This window comes from Desmodus rotundus, chromosome 7, assembly GCF_022682495.2.
Source record: "Desmodus rotundus isolate HL8 chromosome 7, HLdesRot8A.1, whole genome shotgun sequence".
NCBI classification, from domain to species: Eukaryota; Metazoa; Chordata; class Mammalia; order Chiroptera; family Phyllostomidae; genus Desmodus; species Desmodus rotundus.
The window spans coordinates 62452119-62471646 of record NC_071393.1 but is presented as its reverse complement, the minus strand read 5'-3'; the positions used below and the strand labels follow the sequence as shown (position 1 = coordinate 62471646).

At 51.1% G+C, this 19528-nt stretch overlaps 1 protein-coding gene across 7 annotated transcripts; it reads left to right on the top strand.

Annotated features, from left to right (window-relative positions):
- The first annotated feature begins 8876 nt into the window (after window positions 1-8876).
- On the top strand, window positions 8877-18904 carry NFATC4 (nuclear factor of activated T cells 4). Of its 7 annotated transcripts, none has more exons than XM_053928796.2 (10): window positions 8877-8886; window positions 11050-12145; window positions 13579-13741; window positions 14315-14514; window positions 14845-15017; window positions 15494-15634; window positions 16533-16588; window positions 16866-16992; window positions 17182-17763; window positions 18488-18904. In XM_053928796.2, the coding sequence occupies exons 2-10, from the start codon at window positions 11160-11162 to the stop codon at window positions 18553-18555; spliced, it is 2496 nt and encodes an 831-aa protein (XP_053784771.1). In that variant the 5' UTR covers window positions 8877-8886; window positions 11050-11159; the 3' UTR covers window positions 18556-18904. The 7 variants fall into 7 exon arrangements, with proteins under 7 accessions (XP_053784771.1, XP_045047783.1, XP_024411619.1 ...); XM_024555851.4 differs by lacking the exon at window positions 8877-8886 and adding an exon at window positions 8906-9956 and having other exon boundaries at window positions 17182-17442; XM_024555842.4 differs by lacking the exon at window positions 8877-8886 and adding an exon at window positions 8908-9956.
- Window positions 18905-19528: the final 624 nt, after the last annotated feature.

Here is a 19528-nt window from a genome sequence, read left to right as displayed (position 1 = left end):
GCAAGAATGCAAGTTTATAGTCAGTGTGATAGACCTGGGATTTCAGTTTCACCATTTCAATTGTTTGGGGGAAAATTCCTTAATCTCTGTGTCAATTTTCATATATATAAAACAGGGGAACTAATACCTACTTAACAAGGTCAGTGGGTGGATAAAAGTATATGATGCATGTATTAATTACAGTGCCTGGCACATAATAGACAAAAATAATAATTATTAAGTAAAGCAATTTTCTGTGTGGGAAAAATTAAGTGGGACTGGATCAGCTCCTATGAAAAGTGGGAAACAGAGACAATTATATTATTTATAGGATTTTTCAGTTTTAGATTTTACATTTAATTCTTTTTATAGATTTCATTTCTCTGCTGAAATTCTCCATCTTATCATCTATTTTCTCAAACTTACTAATTGCAGTTATTTCTTTTTTTTTAAGATTTTACTTATTTATTTTTAGAGAGAGGGGAAGGGAGGGGGAAAGAAGGAAGGAAAGATCAATGTGTGGTTGCCTCTCTTGTGGTCCGCACTGGGGACCTGGCCTGCACCCCAGGCATGTGCCCTGACTGGGAATCAAACTAGTGACCCTTTGGTTCACAGCCCACGCTCAATCCACTGAGCTACACCAGCCAGGGCAATTACAATTATTTCAGTCTATGTCTTATAAGTCCAATATCTGGATTGGCTGTGGACCTGTTACTATTGAGTATTTCTTTTTTATCTTGGTTTTCAGCCTGATAATTTTTGATTGAATGACAGTTATTTTGCATGAAAAATTGTAGAGATAGTTTGTGTCTCTGGAAAATACCAGGTTTCTTCAGAGGTCATTTGCTTTTATTTCTGGAAGGCAATTGGAATAGGGGGAAAATCACTTTAATCCAATATGGGGTTGAGTTGATCTGAAGCTGAGTTTCAGTCTTAGGGTAGGCTGACCTATTTCCAGATTGCCCTTTGTGCCAATTATCAATTAACCCTCAGCTCCAGACCCACCCTTCACTTCCTGCTTTACAATACCAGAGCTGGATTCTGTAAATGTTTTTCTTTTGCCAGCTGGCATGATGTTAAGCATTGTCAGTAGAGGGTGCTGAAGAAACACTGGAGGAGGACGAGGTCTCTCCCTAGTTGAGCCTCCCTTTGGCCAGGCTCCAGGGGCACGTACTTTGCCTTCAGCGCCAGCCAGTTAGCAGCACACAGCAGCCAACAGCTTCACCTATCACCTCCTTGGGTAGATTCTCAGTGAATTGCAAATGATGAGGCACTCCCCCATGAGTGACTTCCCTGGGCACCTCCTTGGGCAACTTTGCAGGGAATTCTGAGGTGCAGTATCTCTGCAATTCCTCTACCAGCGAGTGGGCCACAACTAGTTCCTCTTAAACTAGATCTAGATCTCAGCCCTGGGAGGGAGTTTGGGGCAGGGTGGGTGGTCTTTCTTGGATATTCTATTTCAGCCCTAGGAGGGGGTGGCTCTCTCTGATATCTGCTATTCCTGTATTCTTTGGAATTATCCTTTCTTCTTACTAGCCAATTTCTCGGTAATTCAATGCCTGATTATAGTTAATACTTCTTTATATTAAACTTTTCTCATTCAAATTCCTGTGTGATATCTGTCTCTTGATTAAACTCTGACAGATACAGCAGCCGGGACTCCGGGGCTACTAATCAAGGCCCTCCTTCTTGACAGGACTTTAACTCCAATTTTTGTTTTCTCAGTACCACAAGACTGCTGAAAGTTCTTTGCAGACTCTTACCTAATAACTGGGGACCATTATTCTGCCTACCACATCTTGTTTCTCCAAACCATGGATTCTGGTATTAGACAAACAATACCATTTATTAGTCACTAGGTCAAAGTATAAAGAGCACTTAACCTCAATATGTATCTCCCTGATGGTGAATTAAGTGATCAGTCAATAAGCCATTCCACTAGTCTATAGTTAGGATTGTATGAAATAAAACCTTAGAGAATATGTGGGCATGTGGAGTAAGGATCATGTGAAAGAAAATGAGACTCCTTCCATATTCTAGCAAGACAAACAAGATGAAGCCTTGAGGGACCAGGTAGCTTCCAATGCCATTGGGTGGTTAAAGATGGGAGAAACAAAGAACTTAGAACACAGAATATCCACCTCAAAACCCAGAAGAAACTACAGCATACTCCAGACATCTTTCTCCCTGTAGATGTCAGATATGAAGTAATGCTGAAACTGATCTTGCACATTGTTAAACTGCAGATAAGTTTACAACTTCACCAGTGTTTTGCAGTGAAAGTAAGAATAATGATGTGGAAAATTATCAGGGGCTTGATAATCCAAATATGGATCTAAGAAAAGAAGTAGAAGTCTTGGGGAAATCCAATCCCATAGTCCACTTCAAAGCATTTCACTGTGTCCTCCTTCCAGAGGGTAGAGTGAGACTCTGCTATGCCCCACCCCCTCTACCTCATCTTACCCTCATCCTCTAACCAGGACAGACCAGAGGGTGAGAAGCATTAACACGTTAAAGCAAATAGGAATGATACCCAGAAGGAGCTGTAGGAATTTTCTAAGTCAAAATGTAGGGAATTCTATGTGATTATGAAATTAAATGTATGTGATCATGAATTTGATTGGATCACAAATTCATCCAAAAAGACAACATAATACCATGGACCACATTAATTGCAATAAGGGTCTAAGCAAAATATATTGCAAATGCTTAGCCTATGAAAAAACTCAGTACCTGCCATCTCTCTGGTTTTGTCCTTTGTCTGATGATTCAGGAGAAGCATAGCTGTTGATAGCTGAGGGAAAAAGTGTCCCTGGTTACACTAAGGACTCTGACAGTTGGCTGTAGACAACTTCCTGGGCAACATCCTTAAAATAGGACAGCCATGAATCTCATACAGCTATTTCTTTTTAACTATGAAAGGAACTTGATTTGTAACAGTGAGAATAATTACATGGTAAGTCAAGAGTACTCTATATTAGAGAAAAGAGACTTTATGGATAGTCCCCAGATCCCATTTCTTCAGTTGGCAGAGGCTGCTAATTGACCCCTATGGTCTTTCTCCTCATCTTCCTTAGTAATAAAACCTGACATTTTTAGCTTTACATATGTGCACTTGGAATAAATACATTTCCCAGCTTCCCTTACAGCTATATATGGCCATATTACTAAAATCTGGCCCCTTGGGAAGTAAATATAAATGGTGTAGGGAGGGAAAGGGTATGTCCTCTTCCGCTCTTGTTTTTTTATTGTTGGTGGTTTAAATATGAATGTGATGGCTGGACCTTGAGCAACCACTTTCTGTGAAGCAGAATGCTAAGAACGGTGGAACAGCAAGCTGGAAGGGGGTTGGGAGTTTGATGGTTGTGGAGCTGCCATACCAGAGTTTGAGTGCCTACCTGCAGAGCCTTTATATGAGAGAGGAGTAAACTTAAATTTCACTTAAACCATGGGGTTTAGGTTTTTATGTCATACCCAAGCTAAGCCTAATCCTAATGGATGCACCCAGTTATTTAAACACCATCTTGTACGAACAGTTCAATTGGTCAACAACTATCTTTTATCAATCTCTGTATCCCAGAGCTTATCATGGTGTGTGGAACACAATAGATTTTTTGATAAATGTGAGAGATTGAATAGACAATGAACAATGTCCAGACCATATATAACAATAGAACTGACCCACAATCGCAGCAAGTAGCCTGGGGACCCAACTCAATCATCCACACTAACCAGCCCAGGAAGCCAGTCTACCATCTGTAAGTCCAACTTAGAGGAAGTCAGACCACTGTCCTCACCAGACAGACTAGGAAGCCATACAGTAGACCCTGTAACAATCTTCCTAAAGCAGCAGATCTTGATTAATAAGTGGCAGCTTCCCTAAGTTTTGTCCCTGCTTTCAACTTGGGACCAACCCGAGAAAGCCAAATAATGCACCCTTAACCAATCACATAGGACACCCTGCTTCCAGTTAGCCCACCCATAGTTTTCCTATCCAATAAACATACCCAAAACTTTCCTTTTTTCCACAATAAAGCTTTCCCACTCCTTTACCTGACTTTGAGTTCCTGCCAAAATGCAAATGGTGGTGGCTAACTCCCTTGCTGTAACAAGCTGTGAATAAACAGCTTTTGCCTGTTCTCATTTGCATGGTCTTCATTTATTTCCACAAATGTTTATTATATACTTGAAAATTAAAAAGTTAGAGACTTTGGTAGATAAAAAGGACAAAATTCCTCTCAGAGAATTGTATACTCTGGTGGAGTACACAGACATTAAACATGTACACAATTATCATATTACAATTGGGTTATGTGTTATGAATGCTATGAGAATGCCATGAGATTGTAGCTGAGATCTAGAGATGAGTAAAAGTTAGTCAGACAAAGAAGGTTGTGTGTAAAGAGAAATCCAAGCAGAAGGAACAGCAACTGCGAAGTCCTGGAAACAGAAAGGACTTGGTACGTAGTGGGAACTGAAAACGTCCAGCACCATGAAGAGACTGTGCCTCAGGTCTTGAGGACTAGATCCCTAGAACCACTGGTTTTCACCCCTCCTAAAGCCTGATTCTCCTTTTCTGTTAGTTCTGTGATGTTACCTTTCAGTAAATCCCTCTTTTGCTTCTTATATGGAGTCAATTTCTGTTGCTTCCAATTAAACATCTCTTATTGATAGAACTGCTTTGTTCCATCTCCAGAATTACTGGTTTTTGTTACACTTGTTTATTAGAATATAATCTTTCATATATTTACATCTTATCTCCCAATCAGATAATATATACCTGAAAGGAGCCGCTAACTTTGGGGATGCTTTGTTACACCGCATTTACTCAGCCTTGAGGTCCAGGATCTAAGTGATAAGATCTGGTCCTTTGTGCCTGAGCTTGGTATCATGATGATCCTGGGACTTGAGGGTCTATGGGGAAAGGATAAGTATGGGAGGGATGTGAATTGTTGTGACCAGTGGGAAGACTGCGACCATCTAAAAATGGCCACCTGTATGTGTTTATCTCACTCTACACGCTCTTCTTGCAGTGTAACAGATACTCCTTCCACCTAGTGGTGAGGTCTATGTTCTCACCCCTCGATTCTGGCCAGAGGTGTGTGACTGCCTTCACCAATGGCACACCATGACTTTCAAGGGTACGTTATAAAAAAAATAAATGTAACTCCTGCTCAGAGCTCTCTCTGTCTCTCAATGCTTGCAATGTTGTAAGGAAGCCCAAACTACGCGGAGCCGTCACATGTAGGTGATACAGCCAATTGCTCTAGCTAAAATCTCAGCCAACAGTCAACATCAACTGCTGGACATATAATGATTCTGGCTCCCAGCCTTCATTAGCTCTCAGTCCCCCACCAGCCATTGTGGAGCAGAGAATGGCTACACTTTGTACCCTGTACCCTCTGTACCCTGTCTGAATTTCTTACTTCCTCTCTATACCTTGTCTGAATTTCTTACTCATAGAAACCATGAAGGACAATAAATGATCATTGTGGTTTGAAGCCACAAAGTTTTGGGAGTGAATTGTTATGCAGTAATCGAAACTAATACATTATGTAAAAAATTTGAAGTGTTTATTTGTGTTTGAAAGTTTTTTCAACAAAGGAGACATTTGAAAGCTATTAGCTTCAATCCTGGAGAAACAAAGACATATTGCAATATTTGGAATTTATTGTGAAATGGGATTTTTTGTGAATCTGGCCAATTTTATCCTTAGGTTTAAGATTTTTTACAACTATTGATATACCTGGTTTTTGTGTGGAGAAGATTTTCAATATTAAAGTTGACATTTAGCTAAAAAAGGAATGATACATACCACAAAGATGAAGATTGAAAACATTACTCTGAGTGAAAAAAGCTAGACACAAAAGGTGACATATTATGTGATTTCATTTATATTGAATATATATATATATTACCAGCATGATTATACATATGAGCACATGAGTTCAATAAAAATATTTTTACTCTTTGCTTTTCTTTTCTGGCCATTATTACATTTCATATCATTATTAATAAGGAAAATAATTTTTTGTTATAGAGAAGAAGCATTTTTAAAATGATATGTTTCAGTTGTCAAACATGTAGGATATGCCATTGGCATCAGATACTGTTATTGAGAGTCTAAATCAGAAAAAACTCAAGACCCACACTGGAACGGCAATGAAAGGAATGGAAAGGCAGCATGACTAGCATGAAAAACACTGACAGTTCTCTGCAGTTATGGGAGCAAGGAACCGATGTCAAGTATGAGATATATTTTCAGCCTGATAATAACTGGAAATTCTTGGGAGCTTGGTTTATAGACATAGGTACCCGATGCCTAGAACTGCCTCTGAACATAGAGGTTCCTTAATGCGTACTTTTGGTTTGAATGAATGAACGATTTATCTAGGACACATCTTATCTGCCTCATCTAACTCTCCATCCATCTTTTTACTCCAGCTATTACTGTGGAACCAACAGCTTCCAGGTGTCACCTGACAGTACCTGCTTCTATCTCTCACCTTTTGCTTAGAGGCTTCTTTGCTGCAGCCTTGCAGGACACCTACCATTTTCTGACACTTGTGTAAACCTGGGAGAGTAAGGGAATTAATACTTAAGGGGCAATTTTTCACCACTGGGAGTAGGAATGAGTGGATAAACATTCTTCTCTCTATCTCTTGAATCACATTAGCTTAACAATAACCCACAACCTTCGGACCAACTTTGAATCACATTATATACAACTCCACAAGGGTCCCCAGGAGGACAATGCTCCTCCTCTGAGTGGCTCAATACCACACCCTTGGCCAGAATTTCCATCCTTTGCTGTTTTTCACTCTTCTTGGTCTGCCACTTTTGTCCCTTGGGGTTTCTTTCCACAATACACTACCTACGTCTAGTACTTGTCTCAGGCTCTGCTTTGCGGGGGGGTGGTGGTGGCCCAGCCTAAGACAAATTCCTATGTAGAATGGAATTAGCACTGGATAAAGACCCAGGAAGCCTTGGTTCCAGACTGAGCTTTGTCACTAACCTCAAATAGACATGGAACTTTCGTCACCATTTTCAGATGCACCTGTGTTGACAGGTAAAGGTGTCCAAGCCATTTTTAACTGAACAACAACAACAACAACAAGAGCAAGGCATGGAAAATGCTTGTAGTGTCTCTTATATGTATAAAGAGAGCTTATGGGTATATGTATATATGTTAGTAAATGTATACAAAATGGACTATCATGGTTTCCTATGTATTTTTGTATGACTTGAATAATTTACAAGGAGAATATATCTTGTGAATAATAAAAAAATAAAATAAAATAAAATAATAATAAGCAACCACCTCCAAAGACTTGAATTATAGTGAAAGTGCAGAGCCTGAGGCAAAAGCACTTCAAAACGCCAGGTGAGAGAGCCAAGTTGTGCTCAGGTGCACTGGGAGGCAGCAAGCCAGGACAAAGGCCAGTAGGGCAAGAAACCTGGAATTGCTGGAGAGATGGCTGCTGGGTCATCTTTTGCCAGGGGGTAGAAGAGTAGGTTAACCTAAATTTACAACTACCCGCTCTTCCCCAGGCTGGACATGGCCAAAGTCATAAATTCCATCCCTCTGCTGCAGCCCAGACTGGAGGGTTTTCAGAGTGGAGGGTCCTCCCTCCACTCCCCCGAGAGAAACTTGGCACCCGGAGCAGTCTTCAGGCTAGTTTGTACCACATTTGCGCTTCACAACTCTCCCCTCTGCTCCCCACCCTCCCCCAACAACCGCAGAGGGGAAATTGAGTCACCGAGAGGCGAGGCCAGAGTCGCCAGGGGAATGTGCGCCGACGCCAGCCCTCAGGGCCTTCCAGATGCTAGGAGGAGGGGGGAGGTTCTCCAGGAAAATATACAAAGGGGGTGAGAGGGGGAGGCTGCTGGCTATGCAGGAGCTGAGCCAGACACATGGAGAAACGCTGCCCAGGATCAAAGGAAATATGACATTTGAAAAGAATGTGCGCGTCTGCCTGTGGTGCGGAGGGGGGCTCGGGGTGGCGTTGGGGGGTGGGGTTCAAGGATGGCGTGGTGGAGGGCAGCAAGGGCTGGGTCCCGGTCGGGGTCTTCACCCTGCCCTTCTCGACTCCGCTTCCCACCACCCTGCCCCATCCCTCTTAGGTCGTCGCTAGTCTCAGGTCTCAGTGTGTTTCTCTCTCCCTCCTTCCTTTATTTCCGAGTTGAAGCTGGAAGGGAAATGTAACCTGAGAACACCAACCAAAGGGGGGGAAAATCAAACCAGGCCGCCTCCCCACTCTCTCGGCCTCAGAACATTCTTCCCTCCTCGCCAGCCCCGCCTCTTCTCCCCGCCCCTCCAGGATCGCGGCCCTGGGCTCCCAGCCGGGGCAGCTCCGCACGTCACTGGGGTCCCCGGGGGCTGGGGGGTCCCCAGGGCGGGCCAGAGGGAGGGTGGGAGGGAGCCGCCTCAACCGCTGCGGAGCTCGAGCCCGCTGGGCCAGCCCCTCCCCTCTTTCCTTGCCTGGCCGAGCCTGTTTCTCATTAGAGTAACGGGCGCGGTCCCCGCCCGGCTCCCGAGTGTTTGTAAACGTCTGACCCGAGGGCCGTCACTTAACCCTTTAGATGCGAGGCTGTGACACCATGGATGGGGCGCAGCCCTGAGCAGGAAAGATTTAAAGATCGCGTGCTAGTACACGGTCTGCGTGTGGGGAAATGGTAACACCCCACCCTGTCCGACGTCGGAGCTCCAATTTCGAATCTAAATCTGTCTTCACAAAGCAGGGCCCTCCCTTGCCTGCCCTTCCTGGAAAATCCAGTCCGAGTTTTCCCTCCTCCTCTCGCCCAGGTGACAGGTGTCCCACTACGCGGCCCACCCGGTCGCGGGGCTCCGGGCCCGTAGTAAACCTGGCCAGGATTTGCGAGAGAGCCGGAGCGGGATACCAAAGGGTCAGAGACTCATTCCAGACTTCAGTTCTGGGGCGGAGGGAGCCGACTTTCCGCGGGGGCTAATTAATGGCCTCTCTGGAAGCTTGGGACAAGGGCAACGGTAAAGCCCGGCCTGGATCATCGCCCATTTGGGGCCATGGACCTATGAACTGATCTCCAGGACGGCTGAATGTTCTTCACCTTTTGGGGGTGGGGTGGAGTGGGAAAGAGAGACGGACGGCGGAAGGGCTGATTTGAGAGAACAAAGGCTTCGCGAAGGCCCAGGCAGGTCGCCTCAGGCGAAGGACTTCGAAGGAGTAGCCTTTTTGCTTTTCAGAGCAGCCTGGAGCCGCTCTGCACCCGAGTGTCCTCTTGGCCTGAGGGAAAGGGGAGGAGAGGTGGGCCTTCTTAACTAGTTGATGACTGCAGAACTCCTTCAGAACTCAAGAAACGGCCTTCCGTGGACCTTCTGTACTGTGGGCCCCAAATGTGGCCCCTTTAAGGCGCTCGGACCCGGAGCCCCTGAACTTAAGCTAAGCTGGGGGGAGTAGTGGTGGTAGTGTTCCCCGCGAGAAATGATTGTCACAACTGCGGGCCAATCGGCATCATTATAGTCATACCACGCTTGAGGGACCGTTTTCCAATTCAGTTTTTCTCTCTCTCTTTTTTTGAGCGGGAGGGACTGGAGGGAGGACAGAGGGAGAAAGAGAGGGTGGGGGAGGACGAGGGGCGCGTGCATCCCTGGAGGAGGAGCTGGAGCATCCTGGGCAGCCAATCAGGGACAGGCTGGGGGGGCCGCTTTGAAGGAGTTTGGGGGAAAAAGTTTGGAAAAGTTTCTATAATAACTAGGGGGCGTCCGGAGGGAGGCGGCGGCGTCGGAGGAGGGGGTGTCTTAAAGAAGGGGAGGGAGGGAGGCACGGGTGAAGCGACGGCAGCCTCCTGAGCTTCCCCCTCCCACCCTGACCCGGACCTGGGGTCTCAGGCCAGATCCATGGGGGCAGCAAGCTGCGAGGATGAGGAGCTGGAATTTAAGCTGGTGTTCGGGGAGGAAAAGGAGGCCCCCCCGCTGAGCGCGGGGGGGCCCGGGGAAGGTTAGTGCGGGGCCGGGAAGGGGTCTTGGGGTCAATGAGGGGTGTACCGGGATCCTGAGTCTGGGAACTTCAAGGCAGCGAGCCCGGGGTGGGGGATGAAGGGGTCAGAGGTTGAGGGGAGTAGCGAGGCTTGGGGGTCTGCGGACGTCTGCCGGGGGCCGGGCACCACTTTCTCCTTTTTAGGTCGTGACTGGGGTGGGGGTGGGGGTGCCGCGGACCGCGCGCCGCCTCTAGGTTGGGCCGACTGTCACTGGCCAGGGGCGGACGGGAATAGCGGTCCTGAGAGCGCCCGGCGCGGCCGGGGGACCGGAAGGTGGTACTCTGGAGCTTGCCCCTTGCGGACTGAGCCCCGACCCCGCGGACCCAAAGCCCGGGGCCCGGGGCGCTCTCGGGCTCCGTCAGGGCACCCCTCCCCCTCTCCCGTCTGGCCGCAACGAGAGGCAGATGGCTGGGACTGAGTCGGGGGTGGCGGCCGCCGCTCGCACGGAATCCGTGCGGCGTGTGTCCCCCTCCCCCCACCCGGCCGAGACTCGCAGGGCAAGCGGCACCCCTGCCCCCGAATTGGGGGGGGGCGAGGGAGGAGCCACCTCCCCGCGTCACTACTGCCCTGGCGGCCCTCTCCCCTGGCCACTGTTGCGATAGCAACTGGGGCTCCTGCCAGCGCAGTTTGGGGGTTTGGGAACGGCTGCTAATTGGGTTCATGTGTGAGTCGCCCCCAGCCCATCCCAGCGCCTCTCTAAACGCGCCTTCAGGCCGGGCTCCAGCCCCTCCCGACCCACCTCCTTCACCTTAAGACCTGACAGGTCTGGTACCCGAGGTCCCAGGGCAGCGGGCTCAGAGTGTGAGCTTTTCCGTCTGGGGGGAAAGGCTTGGCACTTCTGAATCTATCTCTTCCACCTTCCGAGGTCCAACTTTGCTCCTGTCTTTGTGGCTTTGAAGGGCACCGCACAGAACCCTCTTTGCTGAGGATCGGGTGGTATACAGCATTTACGGGGCTGGCTACTGAAGGAACCTAGACATCTCATCTGCTTCTCTCTTTTCCCATCTCCTGTGACGTCCCTCTCTCTGTTCCCCTCCCTTCCCATTTTGACAGAACTGGACTCAGAGGACACTCCGCCATGCTGCCGTCTGGTCCTGAGGGAGCCCCCTCCCTATGGCGCGGCCCCTATTGGCATTCCCCGGCCACCACCCCCTCGGCCTGGCATGCACTCACCACCGCCCCGTCCAGCCCCCTCACCAGGCACTTGGGAGAGCCAGCCGGCCCGGTCGGTGAGGCTGGGGGGGCCGGGAGGGAGCTCCGGTGGGGCTGGGGGAGGCCGTGTCCTTGAGTGTCCAAGCATCCGCATCACTTCCATCTCTCCCACGCCTGACCCGCCATCCACTCTGGAGGACAACCCTGATGCCTGGGGGGACGGCTCCCCCAGGGATTACCCCCCGCCAGAAGGTTTTGGAGGCTACCGAGAGGCAGGCGGCCAGGGCGGGGGCCCCTTCTTCAGCCCAAGCCCTGGCAGCAGCAGCCTGTCCTCGTGGAGCTTCTTCTCAGATGCCTCTGATGAGGCAGCCCTTTATTCGGCCTGTGATGAGGTGGAGTCTGAGCTAAATGAAGCAGCCTCCCGATTTGGCCTAGGTTCCCCGCTGCCCTCCCCGCGCTCATCCCCTAGACCATGGACCCCCGATGATCCCTGGAGCCTGTATGGTCCAAGCCCTGGAGGCCGGGGACCAGAAGATAGCTGGCTACTTCTCAGTGCTCCTGGGCCCACCCCAGCCTCCCCACGGCCTGCCTCTCCATGTGGCAAACGGCGCTATTCCAGCTCGGGAACCCCGTCTTCAGCCTCTCCAGCTCTGTCCCGCCGGGGCAGCCTGGGAGAGGAGGGCCCGGAGCCACCTCCACCACCCCCATTGCCTCTGGCCCGGGATCCTGGGTCTCCCGGCCCCTTTGATTATGTGGGGGCCCCACCAACAGAGAGCATCCCCCAAAAAACCCGGAGGACTTCCAGTGAGCAGGCAGTGGCCCTGCCTCGATCCGAGGAGCCTGCCCCATGCAATGGGAAGCTGCCTTCAGGAGCAGAGGAGGCTGCAGCTCCTCCAGGTGGTCCTCGGAAGGAGGTGGCCGGCATGGACTACCTGGCAGTGCCCTCCCCTCTGGCGTGGTCCAAGGCCCGGATTGGGGGACACAGCCCCATCTTCAGGTGAGGGTTGTGCCTTGCACCACTGCTACCTCCAGCCCTTCCACTTCAGAGCAGGAGGCCGGGGATGTGTTTGAAGAAAGGTCCTAGTTTCTGTGCCCTTGGCATCTCAAATGAATCTGCAACTAGTTTGGCTGCTGCCATTTACCCAGTTTTGGGGAGAATTACAACTACAACAGCATGCCTCTACAAACCAATGATTTGCAAAAGATAATCATTGACTGTGGCCCAATTAGAAAAAGACCCCTCCCCCACTGCTTAGGCTGAGGGGAGTTCCTCTCCGGTTCCGCACACCTAGCTCTGGGCTGGCACTGTCTGGATGTGGGGCTGTGGACTGGATTTTAGACCTACAGCAGGTGGCAAGAAGTCCGGTTCTCTAACTTTTAATTTCTAGGGCCTGGCTTGGTGGAAATTGTACCTGCTCATTCAAATTAAAATAGCATGTATTTGCAAGACAAAATTTCATATTAAAACAAGCTGTTCTTGCATTCTTCTACCCTTTTTACCCTCAAAGGGATTCCATTATTGGAATCCTGCCCATTCCAATAATCCTAAACCCAGGGGTGTGAGACTGAGCTGACTCCATCCAGGAAAGTTTCCTGCAGAAAGAAACCTTAACACCTGCTCCCTTGGGTTCCTATAGAGCAGGGTTTCTCACCCTTAGCACTTGTGATATTTTTTGAGCAGGATAATTCTCTGTTGTGGGGGCTGTGCTGGATGTTTAGCATTGTAGGATGGTTTAGCAGCATCCCTGGCCTCTACCCACTAGATGCTAATAGCATCCCCTCCCCTAGACAACCAAAAATGTCTCTAGGCATTGCCAAACATCACCTGGGGCTGTTCCCAGTTGAGGTCCCTTGGCCAAGGGTATCTGAGAACTCAAAACAGGAAAGTTGCACATCTGTAACTCCCAGCTTCTGGAATTGACCTGCCCGGCCCCCACTAGCAGAGTGTGTGCTGACCTGGGAACAGGGTCTGTAATCAGTCTTGGCTTCTGTCAGTCACTGGCTTCATCAGCCCACTGTGTTCTATCATCTGGGTCTCAGTTTCTTTATTTGAAAAACAAAGGGGTTTATCTCTGAGGCCTTTCCAGTCTAAAGTGGTGCTTCTTTGCTCCACCCTTCCCATCCAGATCTAAGGATTAAGATGGGCTTTGGGTTTCTCTGTGTCCAAATGAACCCTTGCCATCTCAGACCCTGTGCTCAGACCTGGAAAGGAGGGAGTCTCAGGCCTGGTGCCATCTTCCGTAACATCATCTTGAGGGGCTCTGCGGGGTCTGTCACCTCGCTTCTGGGTTTTGGGGTTGCTTTGTTTCTGCTGTGATTTCTCCCACACCCAGATCCCCTGCTCCCTCACATTCCAGGGCGCTGACACTCAGTGCTGCCCTGACCAGGGTCCGAGGCTGCAGATGACCAGTGCTCTTCTCTTCTGTCCAGGACCTCTGCCCTACCCCCACTGGACTGGCCTCTGCCCAGTCAGTACGAGCAGCTGGAGCTGAGGATTGAGGTACAGCCTAGAGCCCACCACCGGGCCCACTACGAGACAGAGGGCAGCCGAGGTGCTGTCAAAGCTGCCCCCGGTGGTCACCCTGTAGTCAAGGTAAGGGCAGAGGCCAGGCCTGTTAGCCTTTCTCCTCTCCAGTCCCACATCCCTGCAGATGGGATCCAGCTGTGCAGACCCGTGGCACTGCCCTTTCCCACACTCCCTCTCAGCAGTGACCCTGCAGGCAGGCTGGAGTTGGGGGAGGAAGAGTGCCCTTCAAGGACCCGGATATACTTTCTACTCCTCTATCCCTCCACCCCCACTTCCCTCATCCCATGGGACACCAGCCTCCTGTCTACTCTGGAAAATGATGGCCTGCCAGATGTGGGGGAGGGCTTAGGCTGAGGCCAAAGTTCACTGGGAGTTAGGTTGTCTCCATTGAGTTGAGCCAGTCTCTCTTGGGAGATTTTCTCCTTTGCCCAGCTCAATTTGGGCCTTATTCCAAGAATAACACTGTGAATTCCAGGCCATGTTTTCTCCACAACTGGTGCCCGTTCCCCCTGGGAATCCCTTCTTGGATATCCTTTGTCTTTCACCAACCTCAACCCCCGGTGGACTGAAAACCCTGGGATGGATGAAGGATGAGACAGTGGAGATTTCAGTTGGGTTACCTGTATCTCCCTCTGCCAGCTCCTCGGCTACAGTGAGAAGCCACTGACCCTACAGATGTTTATCGGCACTGCAGATGAAAGGAACCTGCGGCCTCATGCCTTCTATCAGGTTCACCGCATCACTGGCAAGATGGTGGCAACAGCCAGCTATGAAGCTGTAGTCAGTGGTACCAAGGTGTTGGAGATGACCCTGCTTCCTGAGAACAACATGGCAGCCAAGTAGGTCCCCACTCTACTTCCCCTCAGTCTTCAGGCTTCAGGACCAGTCTTTTCCATGGGTCCTAAACTAGACCCACTCTTCCTCTTCCCCGAAGAGCTAGACATCAACCAGAGGAGCAGCTCCAGGCCTTCTCACCATCTAGAAGAGGACTTTGGGGGGTTGGGGAGCACTCTGCAGAGGCCATCTCTGGGATAAAATAGCCCTCCTGTGCTCCCAGAGAAGGTCTTAAGGACTTTGCATAGAGAGTGGGGCTTCCCTCTTGGGTGGGTGAGGAGCATTACCACTCTGGCTTCAGCTGGGAAGGCTTGCCATCCACTCTTTGCCTTCAGCATTGACTGTGCTGGAATCCTGAAACTTCGGAATTCAGACATTGAGCTGCGGAAGGGTGAGACAGACATTGGGCGCAAAAACACACGAGTGCGGCTGGTATTCCGGGTACACGTGCCCCAGGGCAGCGGGAAGGTCGTCTCTGTGCAGACAGCATCGGTGCCGATTGAGTGCTGTGAGCAAAGAGGCCCTATGCATCTCTCTGTCTCTTGTGACCCTCTTGTCTGTGTGTCTGTCTGTTCACCTTCTCTCCTGGGCATAGTGTCCTGTGTCCCGTCTGTCCTGGGTAGCCCTGTAAAGGAGTTAGCCCTTATTCCTATACTGGAGGGGTAGGAGAAGTGTCCTAATTTGCCCCTGCTGCAGACTCTGTCTCTGGGTTGGACTAGAGTGTCCCTGTCCTCCCTCTGCCCAGGGTGGCCCTGTGCCCTTGTTTGGATAACTTTCTGGCTTGCCCCGTTGGCTTCACTCTCTGCCTGGGTGGCTTCTTACATGATGGGTGCCACCCCAGGGACTCTGTGGGTTTACTTGTGTGTCTGCCACTGAGGAGGGCTCCTCCAGGGCCCTGTGGCAGTTATTGCAAGGAGCTGGGGGCAGAGGAGGCTGTCCTCTCCATATTCAGCCCAGCCAGGCCTTCCCTGCACTGCTCTGCAGCCCAGCGCTCAGCCCAGGAGCTGCCCCAGGTGGAGGCCTACAGCCCCAGTGCCTGCTCAGTGAGAGGAGGAGAGGAGCTAGTGCTGACTGGCTCCAACTTCCTGCCAGACTCCAAGGTGGTGTTCATCGAGAGGGGCCCTGGTGAGTACCTCCTGGGGAGGGAAGGGCAGGCAGGAAGAGTTGGAACAGGCAGGTGGAAGAACTCTGGCACTGCCACTAAACCAGCTAGTTGAGCCTGAGTTTCCTTCTCTGTAAAATGGGGCAGATAGACTGTCCTTCTTCTTGGTCATGACAGCAATCTAGGATGCTTAGGATGCTGAACAAGTGTAAGCAATAAACATGCTATTTTTTAAAGAGAAGTTGGCTTTGAGATGATTGACCCCATGTGGATAGGAGCCATGAGAAGAAGGGAAGAGGTAGCTTACATCCTCATAGCAGCACGATGAGCCCTTCCTGAGTTATGAGCCTGGCAGCAGAGCTGTGAGCACGAGAGCCTATGACATACCCCAAAACGGAGCTTCAGGGGGGAGAAGGGAAGACTGAGGGGCTCAGCTGCACCCACCAACCTGAGGTCTTTGTCCCCCCCCCCCCCAACCCTGACCACCAGGAGCACTAACCCCCACACTCAAATCTAGCAGATTTTGAGGTGCTGGATCATGAGTCTTGAGGTTGCACTGCCTTGCTTCAAGCTAGCACCCTTTCCTACCCTCGAACTTCTTCTCAGCACTATCACAGGAAGAGATGCTTGGAGCTGGGTGGGAGGGTTCAAGAGTTGCTTCTGTCATCCATGCCCTCTGGTCCCTAGGCTGGCTGTGCTATCTCTGTGGGTCTCAGTTTACTGTTCTATATCTTGTGGACAGTTTTAAGCCTTGCCTTTTCCATTCAGTTGAGTAAATATGCAGTGGGCTCTTCTGTGAGCCAGGCCTTTTAGGGGCCTTCTGAGTCTGACTGTGGCTCTAGCAGGAGGAGAAATGACAGGGAACTGGGCATGGGGTGGGGGCCTTGGAGCTGAGCTGGAGCAATCTGTTCCCCCACACAGATGGAAAGCTGCAATGGGAGGAGGAGGCCACAGTGAATCGGTTGCAGAGCAATGAGGTACCAGTGTCACTGGGGTGCCCACCTCGGAGGCGGGACAGGGGAGAAGTCAAGGAATTCCCAGCTGTGTCCTTGCCCATGGGAATGGACTGTGAAATGACCTGTTCTTTTCTAGAGGAGGCATTCTGGCCACTCTGGGAGCAGGTTCTTCTCTAGGGAGCAAACTTAGCTCCTGGGCAAATAAAAAAATCCAGGAGGTACAGTTCGGGTCCTTGGAAGGGCTGGGCTGAGCCTTTGTCCCTGAGAGTTCTCTGCCTCATCCTGTGCTCCTTCCCAGGTGACACTGACCCTGACTGTCCCTGAGTACAGCAACAAGAGGGTGTCCCGGCCCGTCCAGGTCTACTTTTATGTCTCCAATGGGCGCAGGAAGCGCAGCCCTACGCAGAGTTTCAAGTTCCTGCCTGGTGCGCTCCAGAATAGCTCATGGTGGGGTGTGGGGACATAGGAGCTGTGCAGGGCAGGGGGATGCCGTGCCCCCATTGGGAGGGGGCAGGGGATGGAGAAAACTTGGAAATGGGAAGGTGGGTGGGATTGTGCAGTGGGGAGTTTGCCAGCCTTCTCACAGTGTGTCCTCCTGCTTCCCATCCACCCAGTGATCTTCAAGGAGGAGCCCCTACCTGACTCATCTCTCCAGGGCTTCCCTTCAGCCTCAGGCCCCTCCTTTGGCACTGACATGGACTTCTCACCACCCAGGGCCCCCTACCCCTCCTATCCCCATGAAGACCCTGCTTATGAACCTCCTTACCTGTCGGAAGGTTTCAGCTATGGCACACCCCCTCTGTACCCCCAAACGGGGCCCCCACCATCATACAGACCTGGCCTTCGGATGTTCCCTGAGACTGGGGGTTCCACAGGTTGTGCTCGCCCACCTCCAGTCTCCTTCCTTCCCCGGCCCTTCCCTAGTGACCCCTATGGGGGACGGGGCTCCCCTTTTCCCTTGGGGCTGCCATTCCCTCCTCCAGCCCCTTTCCGGCCTCCACTGCCTTCCTCCCCACCTCTGGAAGGCCCCTTCCCTCCCCAGAGTGGCATTCATCCCCCATCTGCTGAGGGGTACAATGAGGTGGGGTCAAGCTATTGCCCTGGGGAGGGGACTCCAGAGCAGGAGAAATCCAGGGGTGGCTACGGCAGCGGCTTCCGAGACAGTGTGCCTATCCAGGGTATCACGCTGGAGGAAGGTGGGTGTGGCACTGGGAGCTGCAAGTGTGAGCACGTGTGAGAGATTGCCCAGTATGTTTGCTGAGGGCTAGAGCTTGGCTTCCCAGAAATTGGGCATCCTTGATCCCTTGCGGCCAGTCAGAGGGTCTCAGAGGCAAATTCCTGGTGCGTGTAGCCATGTGAACCCATTTAACTTAATTCTGAAGGGTTCGTGGGGTTTCGGCCCCAACCCTTCTCCATGATCACTAAATCTCAGGCTAGAAGTACTTTGAAGGTTATTCAATCTAGCTCCCCAGCTTGCAGACTCAGACCCTGAATTTCAGAGGGGAGCAGTGGCTTGCTGAGGCCCCAGTCAAGTGTGTTTGTTTGCCCTTGCCTCCACTTTCCTTTAAACATGGTGGCTGTGGTCAGGGTTGCTGATGAGGAACCTTTGTATTTTATCTCTTCTTCCTCCCACTGACTGCACCTGTCACTGGCCCTGCTGACAGCAATTGTCCTGATACTGCAGGCTTCTGAGCCAGCGGGAAAGGGTGGGAGGGGCCCTGGGAGTCCACATGGATAGAGTTGAGCAAGAGTGGACTTCGGGAGCAGGTGTCAGGACACATTGGGGAAACTGAGGCCCAGTGGAGGAGGAGCCTAGAGGCATGCTAGACTGAGACCTGCCTTGAATGGATTAAGGGTCTCTGGAAAAGGAGGGCACCTGCCCCTACCTAGCCCAGTCTCTCAATTGTCCCTCTTTTACAGTGAGTGAGATCATTGGTCGAGACCTGAGTGGCTTCCCTGAACCTCCTGGAGAAGAGCCTCCTGCTTGAACCGTCGCCTGGCAACCCGCACCTCTGAGGCCCCCCCAGCCTTGCCCACTTTCTTTTCACTCTGGGGTGGTGGTTCCAGAAGCTTGGGGCCAATCTGGTTCTTTTCTCCCCAGCTTTTGCCTTTCCCCCCCTGCTCTCCCTCCCCTCCCCTAGCTGAGATGTGGCCCCCTGGGCCTGGTGCTGCCAGGGAGGCCTCCGGAGGGAGAGCAGGGAGGACTGGGGTGGGTGGAGACTGAGGCTGGGTGGGAGGACTGCCCAGTGAAGGCTGTGTCTAGACTGTGTATGGGCCCTCGTGCTGGGAGGCTGGGGACAGTTGATGGGTAATAAACTGCTCACTGATGAGTGCTGATTCAGGCTCCAGAACTCTTTGGACAGAGAGGAGGTGCAGCTTATCCTGGCCTGAGGTGGCTTAGAGGTTGGGAAGAGGTGGGATGTAGCTGGGATCCCTTTGTCCCAAGGAGCTTCTCAGAGCACGGGCCTGGGAAGGATTTGAAGGGGCCTCAGAGGCTCCACAGCTAGGTCGAGGTTGGGGCCAGAGCTTCAGCAGCCTCTTTTCTCTGGGATGCAGACGCCTGGAGGGTCTTTGGGATGGGGCCCAGGAATATGTATTTTTCAAGTTTCTTTCTCTTACTACCACTCAGATGATTCTGATTCACAGCCAAGGTCAGGCAACTCCAGTCTAGACCTTCTCTCTCATTCACTAAGGAGGAATCTAAGACTCAGAGAAGGAGGGGTTTGCTCAAAGTCACACAGCTAGTCAGGAACAGGGTGAACACTGTATGCCTGTGCTTCTGCCCCCAGCCCACCCCCAGACACCCCCACTCATCAGGCTCAGGCTCCTGAAGCTTATCTCCCTGGGGTAAGGTTGGGGGTGAGGGAGGGCTGGCATGGGTCTATCCACAGTCTGGATTCTTGGGGACTGAAAACATTCTGGAAAGATCTGTGCTTTGGAGGTAGACTGCAGGAAGCCGAG

Excerpts from the sequence above, each read along its gene's own strand:
- NFATC4 (XM_024555842.4), top strand. The coding sequence starts at position 9,857 with ATGGGGGCAGCAAGCTGCGAGGATGAGGAGCTGGAATTTAAGCTGGTG. Across the intron at positions 13,742-14,314 it reads GTGGTCACCCTGTAGTCAAG|CTCCTCGGCTACAGTGAGAA; the intron begins GTAAGGGCAGAG and ends TCCCTCTGCCAG. Across the intron at positions 15,018-15,493 it reads ATCGGTGCCGATTGAGTGCT|CCCAGCGCTCAGCCCAGGAG; the intron begins GTGAGCAAAGAG and ends ACTGCTCTGCAG.